We start from the raw sequence: 22,259 nt of genomic DNA on the forward strand, positions 1-22,259 counted from the left end.
TCCACAAAATATTTAAACCAATCCCTAATGTTGTCAGCAGATCTGAAACTTTCTTTGTTTCCAGGTCTCTCATCTTTTTGAATACAGACACATCTGATGCTGCCTCTTTCTTTTTCTTCAGTTTATAACAATTTTCCATCACATGACCATGTTTTCTACGATAATGGCAAAGGGGAACTGAAGGTTTTTCCCTTTCATGCTTCCCTTCATCTTTAATTCTCACATTATTTCCTGATTTATTTTCATGTTTACTGGGATGAACCACGTTTACCTTTTGAAATGTTTTATTAGGTATAAATTTAACCTTGTGGGTCAGACCATTCACATTGGCTAACTTAGCAGATTCTATATAATTAGGAACACACCTTTTGACTTCTTCAACTAACATCAGTTCTCTTAACCTGTTGTAATCATCTTTATTTTGTTTGATAAGCACCATCGGTCAAAGCACCCAGCTTTTTCATAGGCAAAATCTATATAAGATTGATTCATTGATCTCCTCAAACTCCTGAATTTTTGTCTAAGCTTCAGGAACCAATTTGTAAGCTTGAAGCATGGCTTTTTTTTAACTATCTCATAATGACCAGCTTGTTCTTTAGTAAGGGCTGAGTCAGCCTGCTGTACTTTCCCTTTAATTACACTTTGTAACATGAGGGACCACTGATCTTGTGGCTATTTTAAACTCTCAGCTACCTTTTCAAAATGTTGAAAGTATTTATCAATTTCACTTTCATCAAATGGAGGAACTAACCTCACCTCTACTGGTTAAAAACTTCTCAATTGGACAAGAAGGTAGAATTCTGCCTTGTCTCTGCTCTGCCTTGAACCTCCTCTGTTTCCTCTAACCCTATTTATATTCTTTTTTCCTCTGCCTTGTATCGCTTTTGCCTCTCTGCATCCTCTAACTCCATTTTTTAACTCAAACAGTCCTTGCCTTTTTTCCTCTCCCTCAATCTTTTTTAACTCAATTCTTTCCAACACCACCTGCTGCTTAATGAATTTATTCTCAGGAAATTTCTCTAACTCTGCCTCTTCAAACTTTTCCTTTTCTTCATATTCCCTTACTATAATTTCCTTTATCTCCTCCTCTTTCAGGGATAATTTTCCTTCAATAAGTCCCAACGGTTGAGCAATATTCACCAAATCATCCTTTTTGCCTTCTGCAACTCTTCAGGAGATGGTGCCTCCAAAAATCGTTCAATACCCATCACTACTTTTACACACACAAGACTCTGAATTAGCTTGCAAAAAGGAATTTAATCACCCAATTGAAATTTTATCGATTACAAAGCTCCAAATTCTGTGCTGTCTTCTGTAGCATATACAATACCTGCTATTTTAGTTCAGCTTCAAATGTGGTAAAAATCCAGGAAGACAATGGACAATGAACCAGACAGTGTTTAATTTAAAACACTAATTTTATTTCTGACTCTTAAACTAACGTCTTAACTTTTAAACTATCCTTAACACTGAATCTATCCCCATCTGTTAGCAAGTGTCTAGTTTGTGTGTGTGTGTGATACCCAAACCATTACAGTCCAGGCCAAATCTAGGAATTTATTTTCAAACTTCAGTCTTTTAAATTCAGTGTTGAACCAAAGGCCTTTGAAATTTGATGCCCAGAACTAATGTTCAAATGATGGGAAGACTGGAGTTGTGGCTGCGACAGACTTGAGAATTCTTCTTGCGTTGCCTTTGCAGAAATATCCACATGACCTCCTGGTCGTTTTGTAGGCAAGACTCCAACTGGGTGGCCTGCACAGACCATCCAACACCCTGGCACCAGTCTCTCCAAGTGCCTTCACTGCTAGTCACTGCGACAGGGTTGGCGAAGAGCTTTTCAACAGCAGCAAACGGGAATAGGGTTTAAATCGTGCACTGTCTGGATGGAGTTTCATATATGTTCTCCCCATGCCTGTGTCTGTTTTCCCCAAGGGCTTCAGTTTCCTCCCACCATTAAAAACGTACTGGGTGTAAATTGGGCGGCACGGATTCATGGGCCGAAATGGCCTGCTACCATGCTGTATGTCTAAATATGAAAATTTAATAAACAGATCTCAACCCCTCTAACTGACAACATTTGTGCTTCCTCATCTGCCTGTCCTTCCTCACAAACCCACAACACATTGCATCATCCTTTCCTCCTCCTGCCTTGCTCTCTGCACTCACATTCTGGTCTCTGGCACTCTAATAGCATTACATGAATCATTCTCTCTGTTCACTCACTGCACCCAACCATCAGCCATCCATCTGTACAGTGGTTTTCAACCCTTTTCTTTCCACTTATACACCTCTTTAAGTAATTCCCTCTGCCATCAGTGCTCTGTGATTAGTAAGGGATTGCTTCAGGTGGGATGTGGGTGAAAAGGGAAGGTTGAGAATCAATGCTCTAGACCCAATTGTTACTGAAATATTTTTGTTAGTGTTTATATATTATACATTATAAATAGTTATATAAATATATATTGTACTATGATTCAAAAGAAAAACAAATATTATTACAAAACAGACTTTTCATGAAAAAGAATATCCAGGGCACAATCATGTAAAAAAATAGAATTAACCACACAAAAGAAAAAACTGTTTTAATTAAAACCCCTCACATGAAGTAGGGTTAAAAGTTAACATGTAGGAATCAAGTGGCAGCAACTTGGAACTGGACAGCACAACACTAAAGTTTGAGCACAACCTCATTCTTCAGATTATGATAATAGCCCATAAATGGGCCCCATGTTTTTTGAATCTTTAATGGCCTATCTTTTTTTTATAAACTTAAAGAAGACATAATATTGTTTAACATGAAGTATTCTCTTCATCAAAATTGCATGTCTGGCTAATAATTGTCAGAAATAAAACTTCTCACACATGAGTCTCTTTAAAACTGATGACACGACAAGCTTTATTTACAAGTCTGCAGAGTTGGACTCAACTGGCTTCTCACCAGTTAAGCCCCGATACATACAGTGCATTGATTTTTATACCCTTGTTGTTTGCCCTTCCCCTTCTTATTAATACTGTTTTAATTGGTTAGAATTGCAAAAGCATTCTAAGTACAACTGCATTTTTAATTATCACGTTCGTTACGTACGCTGCGAACTCTACATACACTAAATTCTGTTTCTCACCCTTCTTATCAATCTTTTGTCTCCTGCATGTCTCTCACTATGACCATGAAAAGATATGTTTAAAAAAAAACATATCCAGCTGAACTTTTTGTCCTTGGCTGCTAGTAAGCTCCCTGTCCGTTCTGGCTTCCCTTTTTATGATTAATCATCACATTTTAACTTAAGCCATTTTAACCTAAATTCTCTATCTCTAACAATCCACCCCTTTCTCTCTTTAAAATGTGTGTATTATATATATAAATGGGGATTTTAACTCAGGGAAGAGAAACGTCTCATGATAAATTAATTTCGTGCTGACGTAAAATTCTAACGGGATCTCCCAGTTCCCCTGGTTGCATAGCCTGTTGGACCATGGAAATCACCAGGCTGCATAGACAGGGAATAATACAGGGCAAAACAAGTATTACCACATACCCAGAATAATCCATTTGGGGATACTCCATATCCCCGTTCCCACGCAGACCCAACAATTGGTTACATTAAAAGTTCCTGCAATTTTAGTTGCAAGATCTACAAAAAGGTTATCTCCCCCAACTGCATTACCGAAACTTTCATGGTTATTTGGATGGACTCGAACTAAGTCCGGCTGTCTTAAAGGGGCAGGCACTTTTGACTGTGGAGTGGAATTTCTTATTGGAACAGTACGCTGGTGTATGCAAAACCAGAGTCCATCAGGGCATGGTGGGCCTGAGTCACCCTTCCAACCGTTAAGAGGGAAAGGAGTGGTATTAGGAATCCATATATAATGACCCATATTATTTCCTTCTTTTTCCACACAAGGGGTATATAGATGTTGGGTGGTATTTTCTGCCCAGCATTTCTCAGGAACTGAGGTATGGGAAATGAAATTACCTTCCTTTCTTCCCCAAATGTGGTCCTGAAATAGGACCACTGTGTCTCTGCATTTCTTACATTTCACACCTGATAAAGACATAGGCAAACTAAGAAAAATTAAAGAACATAACAATAACATTGTGAATCAATTCTTTCTGCGAAATTGCAAGGTAAGAGGTTTTTCTCCAGGAACACAAGTCCAATCTGAGTTCGTATCAGGGTCCTGAGGCGCCTCTACAGGTCCCTTAAATCTGGATGCGTGAGTCCACCCCTTCTCTCTTGTTCGTGCTGCAGCCTCTGTAGTTAAGAGAACTTGGTATGGACCTTCCCACTGGGGCTGGAGTTTTTCAGTTTTCCAGGTCTTGATGAGAATCCAGTCTCCTGGTTCCACTTTGTGTAAAGAAAAGTCTAAAGGCGGTGTTTGTGCCAATAGTCCTCTCTTTCGTAAATCTGCAAGAGAGCGTGACAGTGCCTGTAAATAGTTCCTAACAAATATATCCCCTTCCCCCAAGGTGGGACACCCCTCAACTGTACTCCAGAAGGGAAGCCCAAACATCATTTCATAAGGGGACAACCCTACATCTTTTCGTGGGGCAGTACGAATTCTCAATAAAGCCAGGGGCAGACACTTTATCCAAGGCATTTTAGTTTCCACCATTAATTTTGTCAATTGCATTTTTAGGGTTCCATTCATACGTTCAACCCTCCCTGAGCTTTGTGGATGCCAAGGGGTATGTAATTTCCAAGAAACCTGTAATGCATTACAAATCAATTGCTGGATTTTTGAAGAAAAATGTGGACCCCTGTCTGAGTCTATAGAATCCATTATACCATATCTGGGGATTATCTGCTCTAGGAGGAGGCGAGCTACTGTAGAGGCTGTAGTATTTACTGTTGGGAAGGCTTCCACCCATCGGGTAAAGTGATCTATTATCACCAACAGATATTTCCATCTTTGGACTTGAGGTAACTCTTGAAGTCGATCTGGATACGTTGAAAAGGGCGTATGGCTAATGGTTGACCTCCCATGGTCCCTGTCCTCATTACCTTCTTATTAATTTTTGTGCATAGGTGACAATTCTGCACCTCCTGTTGGGCCAAGGTGTAGATTCCCTTACACACATATTCTCGAAGCACTGTGTCACATAAGGCTTGGGTGCCCCAGTGGCTCTGATGATGCAGGTGTTTTAAAATATTGCGAGTTATTTCTTTATTTAGAACCATTCTTCCATCTGGTGTCTTCCATGTTCCATCAGGCAGCTGGCTTGCGCCCAGCTAAGCCATGTCCTTTTCTTCCTTAGCAGTGAAAATGGGAGCCTTCTTTATGCCTTGCCTTATTGGGATTAAGGTCAGCAAACGGACTTCTTGTTGCATGGCTGCCCTTTTGGCTTCTTCATCAGCCAGTCTGTTTCCAATTGCTGTCGGGGTATCTCCCCTCTGATGGCTTGGTATGTAGACCACTGCTATTTCCTGGGGTAATGTCAAGGCTTCTAAAGTCAGAGTAATCATCTGTTTGTGTGCCAATTCCTTTCCTCTTGATGTAATTAGACCACGCTCCTTCCAGATCTTACCAAAGGTATGCACTACCCCGTATGCGTATTTGGAATCAGTGTAAATCGTTCCAATTTTCTTTGCCAGTATTCTGAGGGCTCTCTGCAAGGCATATAGTTCACAGGATTGTGCTGACCAGCTTCCGGGTAGTCTCGTGGATTCTACTACTTTCCAAGTATTTCCTTCTATTATAGCATATCCACTTCTTCTCATTCCGTCAACACATCTGGCGGAGCCGTCAATGTAGAATTCATATCCTTCTCCCAGCGGAGTATCGCAAAGGTCTTCTCGGGTCTTGGTCTGAAGATCTGTCAACTCGACACAGTCGTGCTCCACCTCTCTCTCTTTTTCACTGCCGTATAAAAACTGAGCTGGGTTGCAGCTATTAATCTTTGCAAACTGTAGATCTTCTCCGACCATTAAAATGGTTTCATACTTTAATATGCGAGAATCAGTCAGCCATCGATGGGCAGTTTGTGTTAATAAAACACTCACAGAATGGGAGGTGTACACAGTCATCTTTCCTCCAAAAGTAAGTTTACGTGCTTCCTCTACCAACAGAGCAGCAGCCGCTACTCTCTGGATACACGTCGGCCATCCGCGAGACACTGGGTCCATCATTTTGGAAAGGAAAGCCACTGGGTGTCGCTGACCGCCTTTTTCCTGTGTTAAAACTCCCACAGCTGTTCCTTGGTTATGAGTGACAAATAGCTGGAAGGGCTGTTTTAAAGAGGGCAGAGTGAGTACTGGGGCTCGTGTCAGGCGATGCTTCAAGTCCTCAAACCATCCCTCCTCCTCCTGGGTCCATTTCAATGGATATTCATTTTCATTTGTCAGCTTTTCATACATAAACTTCACCAAAGCTGAGTAGTCCTCTATCCATAACCTACAGTAACCTAAGAGTCCCAGGAATTGTTTTATTTCCTTCTTATTACGGGGTAACGGCATTCTAGTGATTCCCGCAATCCGTTCAGGGGTAATCCGTTTCTGTCCTTTACTTATCTGGTGTCCCAGATATACCACAGTTCTCTCAACAAACTGTAACTTGTTCCTGGACACCCGTAGACCCTTTTTCCCCAGATAATTCAAGAGTCTAATTGTATCTCCCCTCATTTCTTGTTCCTTGGGTCCTGATAATAGTAAATCGTCCACATACTGCATTAGTTGGGAATCATCAGATTGTGGATAGTCCACCAGGATTTGTTCTAGCATTTGTCCAAACAGGTTCGGAGATTCAGTGAACCCTTGGGGCAATACAGTCCACCGAAGCTGTCTCCGTCTACCTGTCCATGGATTTTCCCATTCAAACGCAAACATATCTCTACTTTCCTCTTCTAATGGACATGTCCAGAAGGCATCCTTCAAGTCGATAACACTAAACCACTCATGGTCTGGGGGAATCCGACTCATAATAGTATAGGGATTAGGCACCACTGGGTGGCGGGTCTGAACAATAGCATTCAAACTTCTTAGATCCTGAACTAGGCGATAGGATCCATCTGACTTTTTCACTGGGAGTATAGGGGTGTTATAAGGTGACATGCATTCTTCTAATAGTCCGTCTCGTATTAGAGTCTCAATTACCGGCTGTAGCCCTTTTCTCCCTTCCAAAGAAATAGGATACTGACGTTTCCTTACCGGCTGATGACCTGGTATTAATGTGACATGTAAAGGTGGGATGTCCAGACCTCCTCGATTTCCCTCCTTATACCAGACTCTCTCGTCAATCTGCCGTTCATCCTCTTCCTTTAAAGCGCAGAGGTGGACTCGCACTTCTCCGTCCACAGGGAGAGCACCCAAACCTAGGAGAGCCTGTAAGTCCCTTCCTAGGAGGTTAAATCCAGCCGACGGTAACAACAAGAGGTCTTGTACCCCTTCTCTTTCTTCCAGTTTCACTGTTACTTGGGGAATTATTGATACCATTCTGGGAGCCCCTTCTATCCCAGAAATTGTCAAATTACTTTTTACAGGCTCAGTTCCGATTGGCACAGTTATTACACTACTTCGTTCCGCTCCTGTGTCCACCATAAACACCACCTCTTCTCCCTTGGGACCAATTTTTAGTTTTATCAGGGGTTCCCTCTTATACTTGGTCCCCAACATTTGGAACCCCTGACCCCCCTAATCTTCTTCCATAAGTTCGAGGGCACGCAATTCCCTCTTGTATCAGGGGCATTCCCTCTTAAAGTGTCCTTCCTCATTGCAGTAATAGCACTTAACGAACCTCCGGGGTCTTCCCTCTCTTGGATATCTTGGATTGTTTAGAGGAAGGTTTTGTTTTCTTTCCCCTCTGGATTCGGCATTCATCTGTCGGATAGTCTGTACCATAACCTTTGTCGCCCTCTTTTGATCTTCTTCTTCTCTCTGCACATATACTTTTTGCGCCTTTTTTAACAGGTCGCTTAGGGGTTTTTCGCTCCAGTCCTCCTCCTTTTCTAGTTTCTTTCTAATGTCCTGCCATGATTTAGAAACAAATTCAATTCGAATAAGCTGTTCACCCATTGGTGTACTAGGGTCCACGCCCGCATACTGTTGGACATTCTTTCTCACCCTCTCCAAGAAATCAGTAGGGGACTCGTCTTTCCCCTGGTGGTTCCCAAATGCCTTGGTGAAATTGTGACCCTTTGGCACAGCCTCCCGTATCCCTTTAATTGTCCACTCTCTATATTGTCTCATACTTGCCAATCCCTCGGGTGTTCGTTTGTCCCACCTGGGTTCATTTAAGGGATATTTTTGTTCATGGGGTCTGGGGTCCCCAGGTTGTTCATATTCCCACATGAGGAGGGCAGCCCGTCGAATCATCTGCCTCTCCTGGGGTGAGAATAATGTTCCCATTATTGCCTGCATCTCTTCCCACGTATGTGTTTGGTCCCAGGAATTGGTCGAGCTGTTCGGCCAGTCCTATAGGATCTTCCAATAACTTTTTCATTTCTTTCTTAAATCCCCGCACCTCTGTACTAGTTAGGGGAACTTTCACATATCCTGTTCCCCCTCCCGGTCCTCCCATAGGAACTTCCCTCAGGGGATTTAGGCTTATTGAAAACTTTGATGGTCCTGGACCAGTCTGGGATCTTGTCCAGGGTCGGTTTACCGGTGGAAGTTTAGGGTCCGACTCCCTTAATTCATCCTTTTTTTCCCGGCCCCTTTCGGGGCAATCAGATTCATCACCTTTCCCCTCCGGTAATAAGCTTTCCTCGGGCGCAGTAGGCACCGGGGGAATATAAGGAGGGGGAAGGTTGTCCAGAGGTTCCCATTTCTTTTCTCCCGCTACCCTCAATTTAAAACATTTTGTTAAGGATCCTGGCCAGGGAACCCAACAAAATGCATATGCTGACTCTTCTTGATTCACCTTTGGTCTCGAATTTACATATATGTTTAATGCTTGTCTAACCCAATCCTCATCAGATCCAAATTTCGGCCACCAGACCGAGGAACCTTTAATAGGTTGTTTCGACCAAAGGAGACAATATTGGACCATCTTTTTCTTGTTTTTGTCTCGATATCTTTTACTATCCCAATTTTCAAACATTCTCCCCAAAGGGCTGTCAAGGGGAACTCCCAGGAATTGTCCTGAATTTTCAGATGAGCCCTTAGATTTTGATCCTCCCATTTTCCCACTTAGATCTGTTTATCGTTGCTGAGGACCCTCTCGTTTTGGACCCTACTCCCTTCTTCTCAGACGCCTCGTCGGAGGTGCTGTCCCTCCTTCGGTTACCGCTGAGGTTTCCCTGGGGTTGACCCCTCTCTTCTCGGCACTTCGTCGGAGGTGCTGTCCCTCCTTCGGTTACCGCCGAGGTTTCCCTGGGGTCTATCCTAGAGTCCCACGACAGGGTCCTCACGCCATGACAAAAGCTCTATACCTGATCTATTACGTTAGGTTTTTTATCCAAACAGGTGTATCCCGTTACACCTGTTACCCAATCCCCACACCACAATCGTAAGTCGTCACTTACCGGTGTCTTCCCGGGGATTGAACCGTCACCCTTCTCCTCTCCGTCTTGTCGTGTCACCTTGTCCGGATACCACTCGCTCAAGCCGCCCGAAGCGACGAGCAAGGGACTAGGAGCCGCTGAATCAGCGGGGTGCACCGCCTCCGATGTCCCTCTTCTCGCCTCCCCTCACGGCCGGAGTGTAGATCCCGGACGAGCCCCCATTTGTCAGAAATAAAACTTCTCACACATGAGTCTCTTTAAAACTGATGACACGACAAGCTTTATTTACAAGTCTGCAGAGTTGGACTCAACTGGCTTCTCACCAGTTAAGCCCCGATACATACAGTGCATTGATTTTTATACCCTTGTTGTTTGCCCTTCCCCTTCTTATTAATACTGTTTTAATTGGTTAGAATTGCAAAAGCATTCTAAGTACAACTGCATTTTTAATTATCACGTTCGTTACGTACGCTGCGAACTCTACATACACTAAATTCTGTTTCTCACCCTTCTTATCAATCTTTTGTCTCCTGCATGTCTCTCGCTATGACCATGAAAAGATATGTTTAAAAAAAAAAATATCCAGCTGAACTTTTTGTCCTTGGCTGCTAGTAAGCTCCCTGTCCGTTCTGGCTTCCCTTTTTATGATTAATCATCACATTTTAACTTAAGCCATTTTAACCTAAATTCTCTATCTCTAACAATAATGAAAAAAGATAAAATTCGGTTTTGAATTGGAAGTCAGTAAAACATCATCACCTTGAAATAATCCAAATAGAGCAATTACAAGGCAAGATTCCTATTTGAGAATCAACGATAATGTTTGGAAAGTTTCTTAACAAAATTTTCTAAACTAAGGCAAGTCCAGAACATGTGAACAAAGAAGCATCACCAATTTTACATTTGTCACCTAGAGGATTTATATCGGAATAAAAATGAGACAATTTAGCTTTAGACATGTGTACTCTATGGACCACTTTAAATTGCAACAATGTCGAGCAATGTCCAGACCTCATCCCATAATGAAAGATTCAAATCCTGTTCCCAATCATTCTTAATTTTAACTAATGAGGCTGATCTTAAATCGACCAAATTATTATAAATAAGAGATATTAGGCCTTTATGAGAAAGTTGTAACTCAAAAAGAGTATCAAGGATTTTTTTTCTTGTTGATTATGTAGCCGACCGCTACAAAGAAACACAAACACACACACACACACACACACACACACACAGTGTGGCAGGTTAAGTTCACTCCTTTATTAAGGCTGGAAAGGCTGCTTTTATACTGTTCAAGTTCCTGCAGTTTTTGCTGATTGACTGAGTTCAGCCATATGAATAACAATAGTGGGTGGGAACATTCATGCATATGAATGCCCTTCCCCAGACTGTTTCTGCTGAGTTAACTGGGCAGTTTGACCAACGCCATTTTAATGTTGTTGGTCTGATGCTGCTCCAACTTCTACCCCTGCCGGTTCGTTGTCCTGGGAGTTACTTTAACGATCTCTGTCTGCATCTGCTGCCGCGCAATGTGCTGGCCCAATCTCCACAATTGCGGGCCACCAAAATAACTATATTTTTAAATATAACTACGGTTTAGACCAGGGGTGGGCAACCTTTTTTTTAAACTCACATTCCACATCAAGTATTCCCTATACCATCAGTGCTCTGTGATTAGTAAGAGATTGCTTAATGTGATATGTGGGTGGGAAGAGAAGACCCTAACCCCAATTGTTACTGAAATTTTACTTGAGAAAAATTGTTATTAGCCCATTTCCTTAGGAGTTATGAAACTGTGCACATAACGAGTCAATTAGGTGTGATTAAAACAGTGGTTTTCAAATAAATAACCCTATTCCACCCGATCAGAAGACTTCTCAGAATCGAAAGAAAGAACACACATTCAGGGGCAGGAGTGGGAGGTAAATATAAAACATTCAGAAAATAGTGTACATTAAAATAAGAATAATGGTTTCTAATAAAACCAATTTGATCTTCAGAAATTATTAATGATAAAGTATTCTCCAATCTATGGGCCAATACTTTAGACAAAATCTTCTTATCTATATAAGTAAAGAAATAGGTCTCTAAGAAGCACATTCAAACAGATCCCTCCCCTTTTTCACAATAATAGAAATACAAACTTCATTAAAAGATAATGAAAGATTCCTTTGTTTAAATGACTCATTGAGCACAGAGGTTAGTAGGGGCATAAGCAATTTGGAAAAGGATTTATAAAATTCCATGGGGTCCTGGAGATTTACCAAGGAGGAAATTGCAAAAAGCATTTCATCTTGAGACTCTCACGTTTATCCCGAGAAAGTGTAGGCAAATTAAGGCAGTCCAGAAAATCCAACATTGAAGTACTATCATTAGATTCAGAACCATGTAACAATTACAGCAAAGAAACAGGTCAGTTCGGCCCTTCTAGTCCATTATGAACATCTTAACCCACCTCCTCCTAGTGACCCACACCCACCCCATAACCCTCCACACCTCTCCCATCCTTTAATATTAAAATTGAACCCACATCTACCACTTTGGCCAGAAGTACATTCCATACTCCCACCACCCTCTGAGTGAAGAAATTCTTCCTCATGTTTTCTCTATACTTTTCCCCCTTCAATCTCAATCTATGTGCTCTTGTTTGAATCTGCCCCCCCACAATGCAAATAGCCTATCTACATTTACTTTATCTGTCCCCCTCATAATTTTAAATATTTCTATTAAATAACCCTTCAACTTTCTACGCTCCAGGGAATAAAGTCCCAGCCTTTTCAACCTTTCCCTGTAACTCAAACTCTGAAACCCAGGCAACATTCTCATAAACCTCCTCTGCACTCTCCCTATTCTGTTTATATCCTTCCTGTAATTCGGTGACCAAAACTGCACACAATATTTCAAATTTGGCCTCACCAATGCCTTATACAACTTCAACATGACATCCCAACTCCTGTATTCAATACTCTGTATTTAACTCCTGTACTTAATACTCTGATTTGTGATGGCCAACATACCAGAAGCTTTCTTCACCACCCTATCTACATGTGACTCCACTTTCAGGAATTATGTTCCAGAATTCCTAAATCCCCTTGTTCTGCATACCTCAATTGTCCACCATTTAACGTGTATGACCTTTGCTGATTAGTCTTTCCAAAATGTAGCACCTCACACTTATGAGTATTAAACTCCATCTGCCATCTTCCAGCCCACTCTTCTAACTGGCCTTTCCACCACTATGCTCTGGCATCTCCCATCCAACTGTTGTTGAATCCATTTCCTCACTTTAACATTAATACCTAATGCTTGAACCCTCCTAACTAACCTCTTATTCTGAACCTTGTCAAAAGCCTTACTAAAGTCATGCCTTAACACACTGCTATGACGTGAGGTCAGCGTGGGTAGGACTTGCCTCTGTTCCAAGTATCTGGCTTTCGCTGCTAGGCGGCTAGCAGTCAGCTGACACGTTTTGGTGCCAGAAAGCCGTTCATACCAGCCACCTAAATGTGCCAGCTGAACTCTTCTAGCCATGCCTGCAGGCACCTAATCTTCATCAGAACACCTAAATGCAGCTTTTAGTTGTGTGGGACTGTCCCTGTAAAGAATAGATTTAACAAACTGCAGGTTTTGGAAAGTTACTGTGAACTAGCAGCAAGTTTCAAAGACAGAATGTCCCAGAATTTGCAGAATGAAAGGAAGAAGCCCTGGAGAAACCTGGTGCAGAAACCCTGTGATCAGTTTATTGAAAAGATAGTGCACCTTTTGTTCAGAAGGCCATTTTAAGAAGGCAGCACTTCCACCTCCTTTGTGGGAATGAGAAACCCATTTTGCCTCATTATGTGAATATAGACAAACTGTTAGATTTCCTCCTGTTAACTATAGAGATGTGAAATATAAAGTGTTCACAATCACTACTCTGGAGACAAAGTCTTGGAGAACAGGTTCAGCTTTATTTCAAGTCTGCAGAGTTGGGTGTTCCTGGTCTGGAGACACACCATAAGTTCAGAATCATCATTTTTTTGTAGAGTCCCGCGCTCAACATCACCCCACCTTCATTTACCTTCTTCCAATCAGAATCCCAATACATTACAACATTCTCCTTTTCCCTTCCATCAATACGGGTATTACTCAGTTCCTCCCTCTTCATACCTCGCATGTTATGTTAATTAGTTCATTCCCTCCTTAGGGGCGTCTAAGTTAATATTCATGTCTCTATTAAGCAAGCGCAGTACTAGCTATCGACTGTACCAGCCTGACCCAGATCCTTGCATCCTTGAGGCTCCTGATAAGAAGAGGCCTACTAGCTAGTATTGTCTGTTTTCAAGCTCTCATCTACATTCTTTGGTGAGAGTTTAGTGTGAGTTTAATCATCTTCAACCATATTTCACAATTCCTCCCTTTTCTCTTTATTTTTTATTAAACTGCATTATTATTCACTTTTTGTTTCTTCAAATTGTTGCAACATGAGTTGAATTTGACGATGTTAATTTGCCATGGGGTTTTTTAATACCATCTTCTTTGCTCTAGTAGCTGTGTAGATTAATATGGTAATAACACATCGTAGGATGGCCAATCTAATAAATAAACCCACTATAATCATTTAACCATATATTGCAAGGTGCATTAACCATGGCCCCCAACCTACAAAATTCCAATTTCCCCTTGTCCAATCACCCCATACACCTCCTTTTTGATATTTGCCTCCAGCCTCCCGGATTTTCTCTCTATACTTTTTAATATGGACTGCCAAATCCGAGATATTAGCTGATTCATTCGGGATGTGTGTGCAACATTCAGAGCCAATTAAAGCACAAGTCCGCCCTCTCTCTGCTAAAATAAAATCAAGGACCATGCGATTTTGGAGGACTGTATGTCGAATGGCGGCCATTTCTGTAGTTATTGCTCGGACTTGAGATTGGGATTCCCCAAGCGCCAGGTCCGTAGCATTTACTAGTTCGTCTAGGGTGGCTGCTAATTCTTGAATCTCAACCCCAACTTGTGTGGCTCCATATACCAGGAAAAATGTCCACATGAGATGATTGCCTTCAGTCACCCTTCTTTTGCTTTGCCCATGGGACGAGACTAGAACTGGTAGCTGGTTAAGAATACGGACATGGGGAATTAAGTAGGCCAGGTAACAAAGGAATCTTCCAACCTTTAGGTGTACGGGTCAATTTAAACCTTTTGTCCAATTCCAACATTCCTTTTCCCTGGGTAACCATGAATAAATTTTATGTCCACACACCCAATATGTGCCATTTACAGGCTGCAGAATTCGTGTGACGGTCCGATTCTGCATGCAATTGGAAACTCGTTGTTGGTATGGGGCAGATCGATTTATATTACAGCAAGTTGTATTCTTAAGTCCCTCCTCAAAAGGAAGCAACTCTCCAGACTGAGTAGTTGCTGACTTTGTTGGTTTTGGTCATATAGACCATCCATTGTATTTATCTTCAGTGGTTGGATCACTGTTGCTGGGCAAGGTATATATATATATAATAATTTGTGTAGGGAGAGAGGGACTGCTACTAAGGGGACTCCTGACTTGCCATGGTGTGGAATTTTCGCACATACCCAACAATCGGTTTGATTTTGGTTCTTAGCATAATTAGTACATAGAGAGATAAAAGAATTTTTAGGTTCAACATGCAAAACTATGATATGTATAAGTACAAATTGAGATTGTAAGCGTAAAAGTTTCATTATTGTAGTTTTCTTTTTTGTCCCTTTTTACTCCTCTTTCTTTCCCTCTGCAGCTGGTGGTGGGTTCACTGGTCCCTTTATTCTTGAAGCATGTGTCCACCCCTTTTCCTTCTTTCGGACCGCTGTTTCTGTGGTCATCAGGACCAGATTAGGTCCGTTCCACCGGGGCTGAAGCTTTTCTTCTTTCCACAATTTGATCAGGACCCAGTCACCAGCATTCACAGAGTGGATAGGGAAATCCAGAGGAGAGCTCTGCAGACCCTTAGCTTTTAAATCTGCAAGAGAATGAGAGACTGCCAGTAAATAGTTCCTTAAAAACACATAATTACTTTCAACTGTACGTATTCCTTCTACCCACCCCAAATATGGGAGTCCAAGTAACATCTCGTAAGGGGATATTCTAATGTCTTGTCATGGGGCTGTCCGAATTCTGAGAAGAGCTATCGGTAAGTTCCCCTTCTGATGTCCTGGTACATGTACTATGGCAATTCTTTCTGGTTTGATTAATGCTTCTAAAGTCTTTTCAATTAGTTGCTCATGAGCCAGTTCTTTTCCTCTTGCTGTTATCATTCCTCGTTCTTTCCAAATTTTACCAAATGTGTGTACCACTCCAAACGCATATTTTGAATCTGTATATATGGTACTTTCCTGCCCTTCCAACAGTTCCAGGGCTTTCATTAGGGCATACAACTTGCAGGACTGAACGGATCAGCTGCCGGGCAGATGCCCAGTTTCCACCTTGGTTCTGGTAACTCCATCAGTGATAAGTATATCCACTGTATCTCTTTCCATCTATACAGCTCGATGATCCATCTATGAACCACTGTTGTCCTTCCGAGAGGGGCTCCTCTTCTAAGTCATATCGACTTTTCATTTGCAGCTCAACCACCTCACTACAGCTGTGCCCTGAGTCCTCTGGTTCTTTATCTTCTCCTGACGAGTACAGGAACTGTGAAGGGTACAGACTTTTATCTATACAAATAGTTAAGTCATCTTTTTTCATTAAGATTGCCTTATACTTTAAAATTCTCGAGTCTGTCAACCAGACTTCTGAGTTAAAATGGTTCTGACAGTGTGGGGAGTGAATACAACCAGACTCCCTCCAAAGGTAAATTTTCGGCTTTCTTCCACTAATACTGCCGTGGCTACTACTGTTTGAATGCATTCTGGCCACCCTCGTGATACTGGGTCCAACATTTTTGAGAGGAATTCCACAGGAATCTGAGCTAGCACTCCCAAAGCTATCCCTTTTTCCACATTTACAAACAAGTGGAAAGGCTGAGTAATATCAGGCAAAGCCAGGACCGGAGCATTAATCAAGTGTTTCTTCAAGCGATTAAATTCCTTCTGTTCTTCTAGGTTCCACTCCACATTTTCTTTTTCGCTTCCCAGTTTTTCATCTAAGAATCAGACTTTCTGTCCATATCTATCTATCCACAGTCGGCAATACCCGATTAATCCGAGGAACTTCCTTATCTCCTTCTGATTTTTAGGTATAGGCAGACTAATCAAGTGTCCCAAATACCTTACTTCCTGTTCCACGAATTGCAGTTTGTTCTTAGAAACTCCTAACCCTTTCTCTTCCAAGAAGTTTAGCAACTCATTGGTGGATTTACGAACTTCATTTTCCTGTGTTCCTGAAATAAACAGGTCGTCTACATACTGTGATCCTGTAGTGCTTGGGTGTTCTTCTAAAACTTGTCCAAATAGATTGGGAGATTCTGTAAACCCTTGGGGGAGGACTGTCCATCGATACTGCTGTTTTCTTCCCGAGTGAGGGTCCTCCCACTTGAATGCCAACAAGTCCCGACTATTCTCATCCAAGGGGCATCTTTCAAATCTACAACTAAATCACTCGTGTACTGGGGGAATTCGATTCAATATGTAATAGGGGTTTGGGACTACTAGGTGTCATGTCTGAACAATCTTATTTAATTCTCGTAGATCCTGGACCAAGCGGAAAGTCCCATCTGTTTTCCTTAAAGGGACATGCAACTTTCTAGCATTCCATCTCGCAGCAAATATTCAATAACTGGCTGAATGCCTCTTCGTCCTTCTACTGAAATAGGATACTGTTTCACCCGTACTGGCTGGAACCCTTCCTTTAGGGTTATTTTGAGTGGGGTTATTTTCTGTCCTCCCATTTCCCTCTCCGGTACAGACACAGTCCCCAATGTCCTGGATATCCTCTTCCCTCAATGGGTACAATCTCACCATTATACGTCCTTTCACTGGAATGGTACTGACCCCTAGTCTAATTTGCAGATCTCGTCCCATCAGATTCACCCCAGCTTGAGGAACCAGAATCAGACCTCCCTGTCTTGATACTTCACACAGACCCCCCTGATCGGATACCTTTAATTGTGGACTAGTGAATCTAACTTCCTCCAGTATAACACTTAATGATGATCTAGTGGCCTCTGTGTCCACCAGATAAACAACATCCTCTTTGTTGGGTCCCACCTGGAAGAAACCCCTGATACCCTTAATCCTCCCCAAAAGTCATCAGAGGGATAGCATCCCTTTCCCTCTTTAATTCGGGACATTCCTGTTTGAAATGTCCCACTTTCCCATAATAGTAACACCCTGGCTGCTGGGGTTACCCAAAACTCAAGTACATCAACATAATAACAACCGGAACATTTCCATCGCTCAATTTCTCTATCAGAGGTGTCCCTCTGGTGGAGTTAATCTCCTGGATGGAAGGTATAAGGCTCGTTGAGGAGGACTCATGTTGAACTAAATCTTTGTGGTCCCAATCCTGATAACCCTTTAGATACTTTATTTGCTACCTCATTAAGTTAAGAAATCACATCTTCATCATGGGTATGTACTCAACTTTAAACTGCAAACAAATTGGTATCAAATTGGCCCCTTTAAAAGTATTCCTGGCTGTCTTCGTTCTCTGCTCTGTAGTATTCTGCACAAACTAGCTGTGTTACCTCTTCTTCTGGGCTTCCTGCCAATTTGCCTGGCTGGTATCTTATGTTTTCATGCTGAGTTCTCTCTGTCCTCACTGAGAACAGCTTAATTTTTAAACTGTGCAAATGCAGACATGTTTTAACAAAAGCTTCTAGAATTTTCCACAGACTTTAAATCTTAACTTCTTTGTTATAGTGGCCGGATGATTTATCATGGCTCTGGGTTCGAGAACTAACAGTATCCGAAAATACTTTGGGTATTGCTGGCTAGGGATCTAGATACAGGCAGATGATATGCCAGTGGTGGTTCTTAGGGGGTCCCTGAGGAGTACTCGGGGTCACTCATCTCTCCCTCCTCCATCAGACTTCCATTTGACTACATAGTCTTTGATTATTTTCCTGTGCAGGAGGCTTCTCCTGCCTACCCTTTGCTTTTATCCTTTCCTGATTTTTCCTGTCCTGCTCCTTTTTATGTGCACATTTTTTCTGGAGGACATCCATCGGTTTACTGTCCCCCCTTCTGCCAGTTTTACAGCGTTAGTTTGGCAACCTGCAAGCCTATCTCTTTTTCTCATGTTTTTCCTGCCTGTCCAAGCTCTTTTGCCTCCTCCAGCTCTGGGGCACAGGCCTCTACCCCTCCATCAGACTCTCTCACCTGTTGGTGTTCCTTGGGAGGGATATCACCAGCATTTTGGTGATTCTCCCCTCCCCTCTAACTGTCATACAGTTGGGGCAGGTGCTTCAAAGGATCCCAGGGAGTTATGTCTTCTTCCTCATTTTTCACAGCAACCTTAAACAATTCGGATCCAACACACTGCATAATCTGAATCCTCCAGATCTGGAGGACTTCTTTCATTTACAAATAAATTTAATTTCTGACATATCCAATCTTCATCTGACCCCAGTCAGAGCCACCAAACTGAAGACCCCAGAATCGGAGTCTGAGGTCATTTGTAATAACAAAACTTTTTTCCTTAGTCTTTCCCTGGGTCCTTTCCCGACCCCAGTTTCCTAACATCTGCCCCAATGGACTATCGGGTGGAATGTCAATCCCAGGACCCCCACTTTGGAGTCCCTTCTTCTCTTGGGTTCTCTTATTACCCATATCCCTGTCAGATCACTCACTCCTGACAGAATCCCGGTCGCCCGAGTAGTACTTAATAGTCAATTTTTCTTACCCGGGTCTCGTACACGAGAGTTGCCCCGACCAAACCACTCCTCTTACCGGAGTCCCTTCTTCTATTACATTCCCTTTACCGGAGCTTCCCTAAGTCCTGTTCTCCAGAGTCTCCTGTCCGGATATCACGCGCTCAAACCGCTGATGGCAAGCAAGGAAATCGGAGACCACTGAAATCAGTGGGGTGCACCTTCTCATTCTTCGATAGTCAGTTGCCAAGCGGTGGGAGTTGAGGATCCCGGACGAGGCCCCAAGCTTGTGAAATATAAAGTGTTCTCAATTACTACTCTGGAGACAAAGTCTTAGAGAACAGGTTCAGCTTTATTTCGAGTCTGCAGAGTCAGGTGTCCCTGGTCTGGAGATACACCGAAAGTTCAAAATCATCACTCTTTTGAAGAGTCCCGCGTTCAACATCACCCCACCTTCATTCAATCAGAATTCCAATACATTACAACATTCTCCTTTTCCCTTCCATCAATACAGGTATCACTCAGTTCCTCCCTCTTCATACATCGCATGTTATGTTAATTAGTTCATTCCCTCCTTATGGGTGTCTAAGTTAATATTCATGTCTCTATTAAGCAAGCGCAGTACTAGCTATAGACTTCCTTAGGTCACTGTACCAGCCTGAACCAGATCCTTGCATCCTTGGGGCTCCTGATAAGAAGAGGCCTACTAGCTAGTATTGTCTGTTTTCAAGCTCTCATCTACATTCTTTGCATTCCATCCCTTTCACAGAATAGTGCGAGTTTAATCATCTTCAACCATATTTAACAGAGGGATGAAAAGACCACTTCATGACCAAAAAGAATGAAGGTGACTTTTGTTCAACTGATCTACGAAAAGGTTTCTACTTGCAGAATAAATACTGCATTTAGATGGTGACCACAGTGAGAGTCACTTGATTCGGCTGACCCACGAAAAGGGTCTGTAAGCTTTATGAGCATCACTTGCTTTGTGTCCCCTACACCAAAGAAGAGGGGAATTTTAGTTGGAATTTGTCGACAAAGAACACTTTGTTGAAGCACCTCATCAAGGGTTTTATGAGTTTATCAACATTCTCTCACCCCAGTCTCTTTCTTCCACTCATTTCATCTAAGGCCTGCGTCTCTGATCCATCTAAAGCACACATGTCAAACTCAGGCCCGCGGGCCAAATTTGGCCCGTGATATAATTATATTTGGCAAGATCATATCAAATATGTATTAGAGCTGGCCCGCTGGCCGCCGCGCCAGTATAGCGCATGCACAGCTAATACTACAAATCCCAGAATGCTTTGCAAATGCGTTGGCGCCGGCCCATCAGCCCGCTAATCGCCCCCACCTCCTCTCTTTACTTTCATTAGCATCTGCGACCTGTCGCCCAACTCACGTGTAATAAAATTAAACATTTAAAAGTTTAACATTACATATGTTGAAAGAAAACATGCAGATGTTGTTGAAAATTTTCAATAAATATTTAGTTTGGCCCACGACTTAGTCCAAGTTTTTAATTTTGGCCCTCTGTGAATTTGAGTTTGACACCCCTGATCTAAAGCCTGTCTTTTTTTTTAAATATTTTATTTAAGGTTTTACAATTTATATAAACAATAAACACATTTAAAATACAATGATTACACGGTATTTAAACCCTTTCTCCTAAACCCTGCCTATCACATTCATCTAAGGCCTGTGTGTCTCAACCATCTAAAGCCTGTGTGTAGCATCAATTTCAAGCCTACATGTCATCACTGAATTTCTGAAACTGAACTTTGAAGTGCCTTCCAAGAATCGGGCCTTGAGATGTAGTGGCTTGGGATATTCCACACACATCAATATTCTCGCACATATTTGGGGTTTAAGTTAGATAAGTGTAGATTAATTTAGTTAAATTTAGATAAGTGTTAATTAATAATTTAAAATATCATTTTAAATATAACACCATCTGGGCTAATTTTATCGCTGCACTCGTGCACATAACATTGCTTTTTCAATGTCTGAAACTAATTCTGCAGTCAAAGGGATTGTCTCCTCGTTACCATTTTTAGTAGCTTTCGCTCCTCTGGTTGTTGTCATTTTCAAACGCAATGATGTTAAATATTGAAGTTTAATTTAAGTTTCAGTTACTTTGGTTAAAGATTAAAGATGATTAAGTGGGAAATGTTTAAAATTGGTTGGAACACTTAACTACTGCCTCATACACCAAGCAGTCACCAGTCTGGAAGTTGTTACCAAAATATTTTGCTTAACAAAAATTGTCATTGACCCATTTTCTTTGGAGTTATGAAACCGTGCACATAATGCACACAATTAGGGATGATTAAGTGGTTTTCAAACTTTTACTCCCCACTCTGACCCACCTTGACCAATCCCTTACTAATGACAGAGTACCTATGGCAAAGGGAAAGAATGGAAAGAAAAGGTTTGAAAACCACTGATCTTTACCAATCCCACATCTTATTCCTCCTTACCACCTCTTCAGTTCTACTCCTCTTGCACATACATTGGGGGCAACTTAAAGCGCCATTTAATCCACTGCATCACACATATTGGAACGTGGGAGGAAACCGGAGTTACCATGGGTGGAACCCATGTAGTCACAGGAAAAACGCGTGAACTCTACAAAAACAACACCGAGGTGGGGATTGAACCCTGATCTCTGGAGTCAGCAGCACTCCCTGCTATGAATGTACCAGCTGATGGGATATTTGTTTCTCTACAGGCTGAGTTGACCGGGAAGGCCGTGTTTCAAGGACTGATGGGAGCAGCAGTTACCGTAAGTGTCTCGCTGTGAGGGAGGAGCACTGAAGGAAGGCTATGCTATTCCTAACCTCCTGTTGAGCTGAGACCCAGGGCCCATCTGCCCCATTCCAGCTGGTGCAGAGTTGGTGCGTTCTCACCAACAGTAGTTGATGACCCAGTATCCAGCCTAATCTATCGGGCAGGGGTGAGATCCCGAGATAGGGTTATAAAAAGAGAGCTTTTGGCTTATTGGACTTCATAAATCAGATAGAGTATACTGTAAGAGTTGGGATGTT

At 42.1% G+C, this 22,259-nt stretch overlaps 1 protein-coding gene and 1 long non-coding RNA gene across 3 annotated transcripts in view; one reads left to right on the forward strand and one right to left on the reverse strand.

Annotated features, from left to right (window-relative positions):
• Positions 1-22,259, forward strand: part of coq9 (coenzyme Q9 homolog (S. cerevisiae)) — a 111,634-nt gene that overhangs the window by 87,474 nt on the left and 1,901 nt on the right. For both annotated transcript variants that reach the window (XM_069894096.1, XM_069894106.1), the window contains exon 8: positions 21,944-21,997. In XM_069894096.1, coding sequence (XP_069750197.1) covers positions 21,944-21,997 — 54 coding nt within the window. The remainder of the gene's footprint in view (positions 1-21,943; positions 21,998-22,259) is intronic.
• On the reverse strand, positions 2,871-10,141 carry LOC138740860 (uncharacterized). The gene is made up of 2 exons (XR_011343190.1): positions 9,464-10,141; positions 2,871-4,409 (listed from the first exon to the last, which is right to left on the reverse strand). It is a non-coding gene; the product is annotated as an uncharacterized lncRNA (long non-coding RNA).

This window comes from Narcine bancroftii, chromosome 1, assembly GCF_036971445.1.
Source record: "Narcine bancroftii isolate sNarBan1 chromosome 1, sNarBan1.hap1, whole genome shotgun sequence".
NCBI lineage: Eukaryota > Metazoa > Chordata > Chondrichthyes > Torpediniformes > Narcinidae > Narcine > Narcine bancroftii.